At 38.8% G+C, this 15010-nt stretch overlaps 1 protein-coding gene across 1 annotated transcript; it reads left to right on the top strand.

Moving 5' to 3' along the window:
• Positions 1-1179: 1179 nt before the first annotated feature.
• On the top strand, positions 1180-2667 carry LOC145588739 ((R,S)-reticuline 7-O-methyltransferase-like). The gene is made up of 2 exons (XM_081645348.1): positions 1180-1990; positions 2362-2667. Exons 1-2 carry the CDS (start codon positions 1196-1198, stop codon positions 2665-2667), a joined length of 1101 nt encoding a protein of 366 aa, XP_081501474.1. The 5' UTR covers positions 1180-1195.
• Positions 2668-15010: the final 12343 nt, after the last annotated feature.

Below are 15010 nucleotides of genomic sequence, written 5' to 3' on the forward strand. Positions count from 1 at the left end.
TAATTTGGACAACCGGTTTAGGATCTTTTTTAATCTTGTTATTTAATCAAGTGATCACAAATATTTTAGAATTATATGTTGCATTAATATTCAACCAATTTAGCATAATAATAGTTTGGAGCAAATTGAATCTTTGTTTGCATGCCTTTGAGATTATAGGGAATATTTTTCACTATAAGAATCGAGTAGAGGCCAATACGGGCAAATGTGGTTCTATGACTCACTTCGTACCATCATCCCCGATCCTCCTTTCGTGGTTCCGAACCAAATGGAGTTAGTAATCTCATGGATTATGAATGGGGTGTAACCTTCACGGGTCAATCGTTGTTGCTTATCGTTGTCCTTTATTCGTGGTTGCCTTTATTGATAAGTGAATGGTTTACAAGTTCCTTAAAAACTTGTTGGCGGCTCCCTATTTTCCTTGTCCCTAATCGTTGTGCCTAATCATATATGTCAATTTCCATTTCCTAAGAGGGCCAAGCATATTCACATATGCTTAACGTAGGCGCACTTCAAACGATGCCTACAGTAACCACATAATAGTTGACCACACGGTGTGACCAGTCACATATAAAAGTTAGTGAATTCAATTAGACGTCTCATTACAAAAACATAAATCAATAAACAGTAATAAAAATAAAATTAACAATTAAACGTTGCCTCGTTTAACAAGCAGCCGTATTAGAAAACAATAATTTGTTCTTCAAAAACAAAAGAAAACAATAATTTGTTGTTTAATATTATAAAATCTTTGTACCAAGACGTTATTGTACAAGGCGCACTCCAATCTTGATTTGACATCAATTTATGCAATTATGCATGTATTATCCTTTCCATTCTAGAATACTGATTTGTACAGTACTATCACATTATAATTGCACTATTATCATATTATTAATATATGCAACATTAAAGGTGAATGATTAGTTTTATATTTTCGTAGCAGTATTAGTTTATAAAATTCTAACCAAATCATTATACTGAATTATTTAATTATCAACTTCATCCACGCAATTCTTCATATTGATTTTATTATTACTATAATGATGTATCTAGCTTGAACTCATCATACCTTACGTCTAATGTGTTTGTTAGCAAGATTGTCCTATAAATAACGTACAAACTTCTCCATAATTTATACACATCTACTAAAAAAAGCCAAGTTAAAGAATAATAAGAGTAGAAAAAGAGAGAGATGAGCAACTTAAACACAAACATTGTTAACGAGGATGCTAATGAGCTCCTTCAAGGCCAAGCTCAAGTGTTCAATCACTTGTTTGGCTTCGTCCATTCGCTAGCGATAAAATCGGCCGTGGAGCTCCGAATAGCCGATATCATACACTCCCATGGCCTACCAATGAGCTTGTCACACATAGCTTCGAAGCTAGAGTCTGCATCTCCTGATGTACCATGTCTTGCACGTCTCATGCAACTACTAGCATGGAACAAAATCTTCACCGTTGATTATAATCGAAAATCGACATCAAAAGATGAAGGAGAGGCTTTGTATGGTCTTACACCTACATCTAGATGGCTTTTACATGATAATGAGTTGAGCCTTGCTCCTATGTTTCTCACCTTCACCCACCCGTCGATGATGGCCCCGTGGCAAGAGATAGGTCGTTCGATCAAGGAAGGTGGGACCGCTTTTGAGAAAGCCTATGGTGAAAGTATTTGGGAGAAGGGATCCAAGGATGATGAGTTCAATAAGCTTTTTAATACAGGAATGGCATCCGTTACTAAGACTATATTGGACGCTATTTTATGTGGGTATAAGGAAGGGTTTAGTAAACTTGAAGGAACCCTAGTTGATGTTGGTGGTGGTATTGGGAAAGCTATGGCAAAGATTGTCGAGGCTCACCCACATATTAAAGGAATCAATTTTGATCAGCCTCATGTTGTTGAGTCCGCCCCTCGATTTCAAGGTATCACCCATGTTGGTGGTGACATGTTCAAGGAGATCCCTTCGGCCGACACCGTCTTTATCAAGGTACACTCTCAAAACTCATTGTGATACACTAGCCTATATTAGTCGCAAATCCTAGTTTGTTGAAGCATAGCTATGAATGTCCCTTATTGATAACAGAGGAAAGGGTAACACACTTTATAAAGCTAAAAGGCTATTTTGATCTTTCGACTAATTACCATTAAGTTTCTAGTTAGATGATACTTCTTTGGATAGATAAAGCGGTACTTTCTCTTTTAAAAAAGAGTGTGAGCTAGACTCGTATTTAACAACTTATAACTTAATAAATATGGAGGACGGACCTAAGCCTTCCAATCATATTTGTATTTTAGTTCGAGTGATATTGTTATTTCATTAAAATATTGTATAACTTATTTCTTTCTTAATTAATGCAGTCCGTTTTGCATGATTGGGGAGATGATGATTGCATCAAGATTTTGAAGAACTGCCAAAAGGCGGTATCCAAAAACAAAGGAAAGGTGATTATAGTAGACATAGTTCTAAATCCGGAAGGTAGAGGCCTTTTTGATGAAACAAAGTTAGGTTGTGATTTATTGATGATGGCACTTTGTGTTGGTGGCAAAGAGAGGACGCAACATGAGTGGAACAAACTGTTAAAGGAAGCTGGCTTTGCTCGTTACAACATCATCACAATTTCTGCGTTTGTTTCAATTATTGAGGCATTTCCTACAGAAAATTAATTAATTATTGATTATGTTCTCTTGTATTACTCTAACCCTAACCCTACCCCTCTCATTTAGGGATGGGGGTGGGGTTGAGTGTCGAATTGAATTAATAATTACTATGTATTAGATAAGCAGTGTTGTGTGTTAATGTAACTATATAATGTTACATGAAATATAAGATTTCTTTTTAACTCAGATTTGTTGTACGCATGAAAAGCAAGTGTATGTTATAATTGATTATTACAATAATATTGAAGAACGTTTGCAATATAAAATTCTATTTTATTTTATTTTACTATTATCGAAAAAAAAAGAAAAAAAAAAGATTTTTTTAATAGTAAACTTCTTTCGTTAGGTTTCATTAGTGGTCAACTATAAAATTTTATTTCTCTATTATTTAGATGCTAAAAATATTTCTGTTAAAGTTTTGGGGTCATTTTAAATCTTAAGAAACCGAATTGCACTTGAATTTGGCAAAAATAATAACATAAATGCTCGTCTTATATGTTAAGAAAGATCTCAATTTGCATATAGTTATTTTTTAGCCGCGAAAATTGCTCAAGTGAAATTTTGAAGGTGATTTTAGTTCTTAAGAAGTTAAGAGTACAAATTGAGCTATAAATTAGCCTAGGGGTGCTTATCGAGCGAGTCGATCACGAGGTGAGGGGTGCTCGACTCAACTCGAAAACTTTTTACATGTGCTCAACTCGTGCTCGCTAAAGTTTCGAGCAAATAAAACCTGCTCGACTCGTGCTCGTTAAAGTTTCGAGTCGAGTCGAGTAGCTCACAATCTGCTCGTTAAAATTTTGGTCCTTCTATTATTATATGCCTTTATTTAGTTTTTGTTCAATTTATATTATTTTCCTTATTATATATAGATTTTATTAAAAATTTACTCTTTATTTTTTTATGATATAAATTAAGGCTTAATAAGTGTCAAGTTTGTTTAAAGATAGTAACTTTGTTTGTAAATTCTATATTAATATTATATTATCGAGTTGCTCACGAGCTTATCGAGTTGAGTTAGAGCTTGCTCAACTCGTGTTCGTTAACATCTCGAGTCGAGTCGAATTCGAGTCGGGCTAACTCGAGTCGAGTTTGACCGAGTCGAGTACGAGTTGCTCGCGAGCTGCTCAACTCAATTAGCACCCCTAAATTAGCCAAAAAAACGTAAAACAAAGGCATTACGTTATTTTATAGGTTTTAGACAAGCATTTTTAGCCCAGCCCAACATATTAGGCTTATTTTTTCCTTTCGGCTGGGCTTGCCCAAGATTACCTCTAATTTGTTTAGGCTAGAGGTGGAGAGGGAGTAGAATTAAAAAATGACTAATGAGGATGGAGAAGAGTGTACGGTGTTAGGCTTGTGTTGGAGTGTGGAGTTAGGTTTGTTTTGGATTGTAATGTTGGGCCTTTGTTTGAAGGTGGTTTGGGCTAAGTTTAAGTGAGCAACAGAATGAGTGATTTTGTGTAACGATGAGAATGGAAACTTATAAAGGTGCCCATTCTTCAAGAATTGGAAGAGAGAGGGAGGCCTTTTATTTGAAGAAGGAAAGATGTGTTCAAGGAGTTTAACGTGGCGAGAGATGTATATACGATGTGTGTCAAGTTTCATAGTGGAATAGTGAGACATTTTAAAGGGCGGAAAGTTATGTACTTATTGTCCTATTGGTACATAATAGGGGGCATAATGATAACTTAGTACAACAAAAAGGTGACGAGATTACATAATATCACTTTAATTTTTCAGGTTTTTATTGTACCACTATAATCATTTAAATACCATTACAACTGCTATTATACCATTACACTCCAATGGCATAATTTCACAACCTAGTGGTATGTATATTAGCTTCAAAAGTATACCATTGTAACAATCTTTAGTGTAATTTTAACAATTTACTGTATTATTGTAATAACAATGATACATTTTACATTTCAGTGGTACTAATGTTAATTTTTAAAATATTTACGAATTATCATGTTATGTACCAACAAATATATAATATTGCTCCATTTCTACTTCCTCGTGGAACAGTGGGCAATTTGTGTGGGTGCATAACCAATAAAAAATGCAAGGTTCAGAATATGAGATATATAGGGTTTGATGTAAGTATAACAAACAAAGCTTTTTAATTTATTGTAGTTAGATTGGGCACCAGATTGACTAAAATACGGAGATTCATTGTTCAGAGTTGATTAATGTTACATTTATCAAATTTGACCTTTTTATTTAAATATTACACTAAACATTACATTTATCTAATAAAATTAAAGTTTGAAAGGTCTTAGCTCATTTGATAGGTATAACATTTAATTTTGATTGATGCATCAAATTGATAGGTTTTGCATGTTACAAAACTGACATTTATCAAATTTGCAAAGTTACTTTTTTTACAATGAATCTCCTTAACAGTTACATATATACTGGCAAATGATAAGTCAATAAGTCTTGTTTAAGGCGTGTTTACGTTAACTTTATTGTATGATAGTCAATTTGAAGTTAGCTTTAACAATTTTTATACTAGTTTTAATCCATTTAAGGGTAATTTTTAATTTGTAATGAGTTGGATTGTATTTTAATATGTAATTATTTCTAATGGATACATAATATGATAACTAATGTGATTAAAACATTATAAGTGTTGTTTAAGGGAAAATATGTTCGAAAAACGATAACTTTTGTAGTTTATAAGGATAACTTAACATTCCCATGAATATGATTATAGGAATTTAATTCCCATAATTTTGCAAATTATGGGAAGTTCTAATTTTCAACTGAACAAAACAATCCGTCTTACAATAAATTAATGAAAGTTCGGGCCTGTTCTAATTGACTGAACTGAACTGAATATTTTATGAGAGAAGGAAATTAAGAACTAAACTGAACTAAACTGGATTGAATTGAACTGAAATTATTAGAGATGAACTAAACTGAACTGAAAATAATATGAAAAGAACAGACCCTTTGTCAAGAATTTGTGTTGGTCAATTATGTCCTTTTCTAAGACACTTTTATTTTATTATAATATTTACAAACACGCACATGCTATTCCTACACAATGCAGAACCTTTTTATTTTATAATATAAGATGTGGTAAGAACCTAGGACATAAGGTGACAAGACTGACCATTGAATATGAACTACTAGAATCACGAACGATAGAAAGAATAACAAAAAAAAAAAATAAATGGGCCAGTACAGGATTTCTTATCCTCTACTAAGTTGGGTCCTAAAGGACTCAACTAAGGGGAAAAAAAATCCTCCAGTAAACACGGCAATTTAAAGGCTTTTTATATAGTTTTTGGGTTAAGATCAGAAACTGTTGGGAATATTTTATTTACTCCCTTTTCTTTTGGATTTGTCCCATTCAAAAATCTTTCATATGAGAATAGACAACTCAAACTACAAAGAATACAAATTTTGTTAATAAAAAAGATTAACTTGGGCTTGCTCTTTTTCGCTTTTTTTTTTTTTTTTTTTTTTTTTTTTTTTTTTTTTTTCTGACTAGCTATTTGTAGTACATGTTCCAATGCAAAGAAGTCCTCACCATGTGAAGATAAGTCGATAACTAATTTTCCTAAGCTGGTAATGAAAATTTTCTCATGAATTCATGATTTTTTTTTCCCCAAAAAATTTCATGTGTCAATGATATGAGAGTGATCTAAAAGCATGATTGGTAGGAGTTCTTTTTGGATTGGAAACAAATTTAATTAAACCATTACTGGTATTAAGTGTTTGATTGGAAGATTTATGTAAACATTACCATTACCATTACCCATCCACTCATTTGTTATCTCTCTAAAATCTAGGTAACAATTAGGTGAATTGTTATTCATCGCTCCCATTTTACATAGTAACGCTCCCATTTTGATTTCAATGGACAAATATGCCCTCTATGCAAGTTGTAATATTTAAAATGGACTTTGTTCCTTTCATGCACATTTTACATACTAACGGTCCCCTCAAACTAGTACACCGTGAATCCCGAGCCCACCACATCGGTCCCCACGACCACCTTAAATCGTTTTTTTTTAAAAAAAAATTAATCATCAAGTTTTTTCCGACGAGTCTTGGATGATGGACGATTGGAACATTCGTACGCCGGAGAATGCGTCGGAACATTCTGTAAGTTTTTTTTTTATTTTTTTATTTTCTGATAATGGGACATCCGCCCAAAATTTCTGAATGTCCCATGGTGGATCCGCCTGAAATTTCCGGATCCACCATGGAACATCCGGAAATTTTAGGCGGAAGTATAGATCCGCCCAAAATTTCCGGATGTTCCATGGTGGATCCGGAAATTTTAGGCGGATCCACCATGGGACATCTGGAAATTTTGGGCGGATGTCCCATTATTCAGTTTTTTTTTAATTGTTGTTGTGATTTAGTTTTTGATAATTTGAGTAATTAGTAATAATGTTATTATTGTTTTGTAATTGTTGTTGTTATTAGTAGTAGTAATTTTATTTTTTGAAACCTTATTATTATTATTATTATTATTATATTAATTAGTAATTATGTTAGGGTATTACTGTTTTGTTATTTAAATTATTAATATTGTTATTGTTTTTGGTGGTGTTTATGATTATTGTTGTTGCTATTATGATTGTTGTTATTAGTATTAGTTATTAATGTTAATAATATTATTAGTTGTAATATTGTTTTATAAATATTATTAGTTGAAATATTGTTTAAGTTAATTAATTTTTTTTTAATTGTTGTTGTGATTTAGTTTTTGATAATTTGAGTAATTAGTAATAATGTTATTATTGTTTTGTAATTGTTGTTGTTATTAGTAGTAATATTATTATTATTATTATTATTATTAGTAGTAATTTTATTTTTTGAAACCTTATTATTATTATTATATTAATTAGTAATTATGTTAGGGTATTAATTGTTTTGTTATTTATATTATTAATATTGTTATTGTTGTTGGTGGTGTTTATGATTATTGTTGTTGCTATTATGATTGTTGTTATTAGTATTAGTTATTAATGTTAATAATATTATTAGTTTATAAATATTATTATTAATATTATAAAAAAGAACATAATGACATAAACCGTTGTTTTGTTTAATTTGTATAAGATATGGAATCTGAAGACGGCGGTGACGGTGTGGATTATAGTGGGAATTTCGTTACGGATACGTTATTTCCAACGTTTGAGGATGCGGTTACATGGACGGATGCTGTTTCCATAAATCTGAGATTTATTTTGGTGAAATCGTCTTATAACAAAACCAGAGATGGTTGGCCGTATCGATATTTGAGATGTGATCGGTCACGGAGGAGCAAGTCGAGAGATTTGGAGAACGCGATACGGAAGGACACAAAAACCAAAGCTGATGGTTGTCCTTTCTACATCAAGATATATTATGAAGTCAGCACTAATAGTTGAAAGATCCGTGCGAAAAATGATCACATGGGACACATAACCACCTAATGATTGTGTATGAAGAGGGTCATCGTAAAGTGAGCGGATTGAGCCCGGGTGCAAAACAGGTTGTGCGTGACATGACAAAGTCCAAGGTTGCGCCCCGTAACATCATGGCAACTATTGCAGAGCAATTTCCTGATGATCATCCAAACATCAGGCACATTTACAATTGCCGAAATGACTTCAGGATGGAGATGTCCGAAGGAAGAGGAGTTGTTCAGCAATTTCTTCATTTGGCAAGAGAGAGTAAGTACATTTAATGGGTCATGTCTGATGATCTCGACGTCTTGCAACATGCATTTATGGTGCACCCGATCACGGTCAACATACTCCGCACATACCCACACGTCATAGGGATGGATTCTACTTACAAGACCAATGATATGGCATGTCGTTCTTTGAGATAGTAGGCGTGACACCGACAAACCAGAATTTTCTAGTTGGTTATGTTTTCATGCGCAACGAGTGCACGGCTAGCTATCGGTGGGTGTTGCAGATATTAAGGGAATTGATTGGGTTTGATAAAGAGCTATCAGTATTTTTGTCAGACCGTGAACTTGGGCCATGTGCGGCTTTGAGAGAAGTGTTTCCAGGGACGTCGCATTTACTCTGTCGATGGCACATTAACAAAGATGTGGAGGCTACGGTGACAAAGATGTTCAAAAACAAGAAGATTGGTGCCAGTTTTTAAAATGGCAAATGGAAACGTATTATGGATGCATCAACTGAGGCGGAGTATGATCATGCTCTGGCTACCATGAAAGCAAGGTGGGCAAGTTTTCCGGCAGTGATTGAGTACATTGAGGGAACATGGCTGTGTCATAAAACCAAATTTGTGACGTATTGGACGAACCAAATTCTTCACTTTGGTAACACCACCAACTGTAGAGTTGAGAGCCAACATTCAGCAGTGAAAACGTGGTTTGAATCATCCACAGGTTAGTTGTTTTACTATATTAGTTATTGTCTTTATTTTGTAACTGTAATTATAATAAATAATAGCAAAATGTTTTTACTAATTGGAATCAATGGTAGGTTCTTTGGATACCGTATGGGCCCGAGTCCATTGTCATATCGGTAATTTAATTATTGAAATTCGTAATAGTTTGGAGTCATCAAGGTCTAAAATTAGGGAGATGTACAGACAATTGCCACTGCCACGTATAAATGGCAAAGTGTCTCAACATTGCTTGAAAGTACTTCATGCGGAGACCAAAAGGATGCGGGATTTGAGTTACTAGGTTTATGAACGTTGTGGATGTGCTATGCGTGTGACTCATGGTGTACCGTGTGCCTGCCATATACATGATTCGCTAGTTGCACAGACAGGCTTATATAGCAGCCAAATTCATTCTTTTTGGAAGACTTTGGTTATTGGTGATGGTGTTAACATTCCAGAATTGGTTAACGATTTGACCGAGGAGGCTGCACATTTTCGTTCCCTTGTTGATGAAGTCATGGAAAGTGATCATGCTGTACGTCGAAATTTATCGCGCATCATTGAAGAGGAGCTGCACCCGGATCATACACAACTTGAAGAACCACATGTGAACCTCAACGTTCGTGGTCGACGGAGGAACAATGACACCAGGCGTGATCGAAGTTATTTCGAGCATGTGAACCGTCAATACAGTCAACGTGGTCGTGACTAAGAAACAAGTAATATTAAAAGTCTAGTGATTTTAAAAATTATATGTATTTCATCTTGTAGCTTTACTAATAATTAATCTTTGTAATTATGTGCAGCAGATCCGTGTGACATTAGTCAGTGCAAGTATTTGAACCAGCTTTCGGGCCCGATGTTGCCGTACATTACGTCTTGGAAGGATGTCATTGGTGGTGGGAACTGTGGCTTTCGTTGTGTCGCCGACTTCTTCTTTGGTGATCAGGCACTATGGTTTGACGCTCGGGAAACAATAGCGAACGAGATCGCCGGTCATCCTGATTTGTACGAACGGATTTACGGGCTTGGACAACTATGGATGAACATAGAGCGTATTTGATGGGATGGTGGGGTTGTTGGGGAGCGGCATTGGATGGTAACTATTCAAGATTTATTTCCTATTTCTACGTGGTTCAACGCAAGGGTGGTTTGTCTCGGGGTAGGCCTAGTACCAACTTGCTACTACCCATGCATCACAGTGTTACCGCTGAGGGCACGAAACAGGGTCCTGTCATCGAGTCGGGAGTTCGTGATTGCTACAGTTGGTGGATCACATTTCATCCGTCTTGACCTTGCACCTGATTCACCTCTCCCGTCGATCGCCGGTTGGTGGACTGAGCACCACGAGGCTAGTGTTAATGGATGGGATCAACAATATGAAGCTAGAAGGAACATGTGGGATGCATTAGTTAGATAGTATGTGCAACAAAAACTAAGAAATATACACTATCCAATTCTTATAGTACATGACTAATAAAAAAGAAATATAAAGCAATTCAAACAAGTTCACATAAAAACCACTAACACGACCAAAAAAGCAATCTAGAGTCCCATTTTTGACTTCCAATCAAATACAAGCTGCTCCGTCATTGTCCTAGTCTCACTAGACATGTGAGGATACTCAGCCAATGCTCTTTGGTGAATCTCCATGGACCGACTCATCCACTGCAAATCACACAATAACATATTATATAAACAACAATTATTATAAGTCATTCTAAATAGTAAAATAAACACAAAAACTTACATAATCAGTGTTAGTCCGCTCTTTAGATTGCTTGTAACTGCTGGACTTGGAGATACCCGAGGGTGAGAAAACCTGTACAACCACTGCATGTAACCAGGCGTAATAGAAGGAGCTCCAGCACTAAGTCTGGTGAGGGCACCTAAAACTAAACTCTGAGATACCCCAGGTGTTTTGGGTGTTTTTGTCCCTCGGGAGAGTTACAGCTCGAGGACTGATCCGACTACGCCTGTACCTACAAAACAACGGAGACTCTAGGTGGTAGGAGCTCCGCCTCCGACGGTCAAGTTAGTAATTGCGGAAAAATAAAAAGTGAGATCTTCCCGGATTCCGAGATCAAGTGCTTCTCTGATGTAAGAGAATGTAGGGTCTGCTGTAGTAATTCATTCCTGTCCCGAAAATGGGGAATTTCCCTATTTGTAGGGTAATGGGGAAACGTGCCCCTGACTAGGTCACTCTGACCTAGCTCTGCTGGGCTGCGCCGTATTATGGCTTTCTCGGGATTTGGGCCCTTGAACGCCGATTTTTTCCCCCAAGCTCTAGGAGGGACACGTGTCAAATGGAGACTGGTCCAATTCGGACCAACCAGAGTGTGACACGTGTCAGGATTTGATTGGCCCACGTGGCATGGGTAAAATTACCCAAAACATTTGCCCCTCACAAATGTGACGTGGCGTGCCACGTGGCATCTGTGACACATGTCACTCAGCCATAGGAAATAGTTTTTTTTTTACTGTGAAAATTTAACCTTTCACATTCCGGAGAAATTATTAGGATGCCCCTGTTTTTTATCCCTCTATAAATAAGCAATTTACCCCCCTCATTTTGGACGTTTCCAAAACATTCTAGAGAGAGAAAATCACCAATCCTAGAGAGAGAAAATTTGTCGTCTGCCCGCGTGCGCAAGCGTTGTTCATTTTCCACTTGCATCAGCCGGTTTACAACCGCCTGTGCCCCAAGCAAGCAAAGTCAACTTCAGCAGCGTCTCAGTCGGTCATCACCGTTTGCCCGCCTTTCAAAGACAAACGTAAGGTACCGCCTCTACTCCCTTCAGCTCATTTACATTTGCTTCAATTCATTCAATAAATAGGCTCATCACCAAAACACACGGCACGGCCTAGGTCAGTAGTCAGCCGGTCTCCTGGTACGACTGAGTCTAGGACTGGGAGTGCCGGCTCTGGGTGCATGGAGCAATTTTATACTCCTCAGCCGACCATCTATGTGTCTGTGCAGGACACGATGGCTAGAACTAAATTGACAGCCACTAGACGGCGTCGAAGAGACGGTACTTTGGAAGTGCCGTCTGATGAGGTAACCCCGGTTGAGGGGTCAGAGAGCAATGAAAGCTCAGGGGAATATTCCCCGTCTGGGATTCCTAGAACCCCAAGTGACACAATCCTATACGATGAGGGTAGAGATGGGGAGGGAGCCATCTCCCAGATGGACCTTGATGAAGCTGGCCCCGAAGATAGAGACGGGGAAGAGTCTGCATCGGGGTCAGCCGGCGACACGGGAGATGGCGAAAGCTCCGCCTCAGGGTCTAGCTCTGAGGATGATAGTAATGCCCCTCTTTCCCCGCTTGAGGATAGTGAGGCTGAAGAGAGGATAAAATGGGAAGCAAAGGATGATCCCTTTCAGATCCATATCTCCGCTAAAGACAGGCGGGCAATGCTAATAGGCATTGAAAGCTTTGTACAGAAACGGCCTCTGGGAAATGGATATACTATCCAGGTGTCGCCTGAGCTAGGCACCATCTCCTGGAAAGATGACCAGGAGAACACCAACGCCTACTTTGGATGCTATGAGGCGGCATTCCTAGCAGGCCTCCGGTTCTCGCTTCACCATGTTATGAGAGCCATACTCAGGGGTTATGGCCTGGGCGTCTGGCAGCTCTCCCCGAATTCATGGGCTAATATTCTGGGGTATGTAGCCGCCTGTGAGATGCAAGACTTGAATCCCGGCTGGGAGGCTTTTGCTCACATGCACTATCTAAGCCGTAACCCAGGCCGTTGGAGGGCGTGGTACACCTTGACCACTCTCCCTTAGTACCAAATGACATTGGACAAAGTGTCCAAATACGACGGTTGGAAAACCCGTTTCTACTTGCTATCTGCCCCAACCCATCGAGAGAACCGGAAGCTACGCCGGTATAATAAAAAGCCCGACCTACTAGGTCGCAAATGTGCCCTTCCCCGGATCCCTGGGGACGACTATGACGCTATCATGGAAACCAAGTTTTTTGAGCTCCATACGGAGACACTCTCAACCGGGGACGTAATAAAGGTCCCTAATAATTGGATTCCCATGTGCGCGTGGTTTTTATCCGCTTGTGGGCTTAGCACGATGTTTCCAAAGCGTATGTTTGATATACATCTGGTTTAACTCCGCTTATACTATTGTTAGCCAATTATGATTTTGCACTAATCATGCGTTCATTATTTTTGTAGAAGAAGCTTTGAACATGGTGGCTGACGAAAAGACTCCCAAGCGTTCCTCTGCACAAATCCGGAGGGACCTGGCGGAGGCTAAGGCCGCCAAGCTGAAGGCTGAGGTAAGAACCGTCTAACTCCTTGGACTATTGTTTCCAACAAACATTGCCGGTTGTATATTTAATACTTCGCTAATTGCAGGATGGAGAGGCACCTAGGTCCTTTACTAAGAACTTAGCCAAACAGGGATGGGATGAGACCGCCTCCACCCAAACCAAGCCTTCAAAATCCGCCAAAGCGGCTTCAGGTAAGACAGGCCCTGAAGGCTCTTCTAAGAGGACCCGCCTCCGCCTCGGGGGGAGAAATGTCACCATTGGAGGCTTTGGAGTGGGCTTTGATATGGTCCCATCCGGCCTCTCTATGCCTGGGGGTGGTGCAATCCCCCAAGCTCCTGAAGGTAAATACAATCCCTTCGAATCCCCGCTTGAGCTGGGATGGCCGTTATGAGTGAAATCTCACTCCCAACAGACTTCTTTGTCCGACAGCCGGCATCAAGCTGGTGCTGCCTATATAGCTCACTCACCCCCTTTCACATATGGTGCAGATCAATCCCCCAATGGCCGAATGTCCAGGCGCATGCCCGGTCCATGCTGGCAGCCGTTCCCAAAAAGGAGAAGGATGCCATCCCGGGCATTGAGACGTTCAATGTTGAACGTATTACTGCACTCCTGTCTAAGGTATACCTTATTCCCCTTTGCTGGAACTAAGTATAATTTCTCCCGCATGAATGACACCGTTTGTATGTACAGACCATGCTCAGGGTTGATGGACTCAAACGGCCATATGCCCGGAAGAGGGAGGAGGTAAAGAGAGCCACTAGATTAGATAGGGATTCTCAAGATGTTGCTGAATATCAATGTACAATTAATGAACTTGAAACTAAAGCCGAATTGATGCAACAGGTGGAACAGATCAAGGGTCTTCAAAAAGCCCTAGATGAGGCTAAGGAAAAGGCTAACACAGCTGAAACCAGCCTCAAGAAGGCGGAGGAAGACCTTAAGGCCTTGCAGGGTGCCTCCCAGGAGAATGTAAAGCTCAAAGCGGAGGTTGAGAGGCTAAAGAAGGATGCGGAGCGAGTCCAAATGAATATCAAGGCAACAATCGAGGCGGAGCAAGACCGCCTGATTGCTGAAAATAAGGCGGACTCCGACGCCCGGATGAAGATCGCTTAGGAAGCTCTCTACCCCAACAAGGACTATGGTTTGTGGGCTCTGGCTTTTTAATATGTTGAAAATGTAGTGTATTTAAGAGAGAAGGGGGAGCCAGAGCCCGAGTCCTTCGAGACCTGGGCAAACGCTGAGCTTGAAGAACCTTCCAAGGAGCTCCCCGAAGAAGGAGAAGCCATTGAGCTTCAATCTGATGGGAAGAGTCCCAAAGAGGAGAACCAGGCGGCCCAGCCTTGAATCTGTGGCAGTATGCCAAATTTATGCTTTTCTGGCCTGCGTGCCGAGTACTTGTGTATTTTTACCGACTAAGGAGTCAGGTGACACTTTTTATTTTGTCCCGGGTTATCCGGTAAACATTAATATCCGGTTTTTACCGGCTTGAATGAAATTTGCCGACTGAGTCGGTTTGATGAATTTGTGATTTCGTTTCCATTTACGAATTTTTGCCTAACTTTTTAAAGCATGCGGCAATTCAGATAGTATACCGGCTACTCTTTCCCCTGGCGGCTGTGTGGTTGGTTTCAGTACTTTGATTGACTTTGGAATGCTTGATACTTTAAAGAGTAGGGAAT

The sequence above is a fragment of the Chenopodium album genome, chromosome 17 (assembly GCF_948465745.1).
Source record: "Chenopodium album chromosome 17, dcCheAlbu1.1, whole genome shotgun sequence".
Taxonomy (NCBI): Eukaryota; Viridiplantae; Streptophyta; class Magnoliopsida; order Caryophyllales; family Amaranthaceae; genus Chenopodium; species Chenopodium album.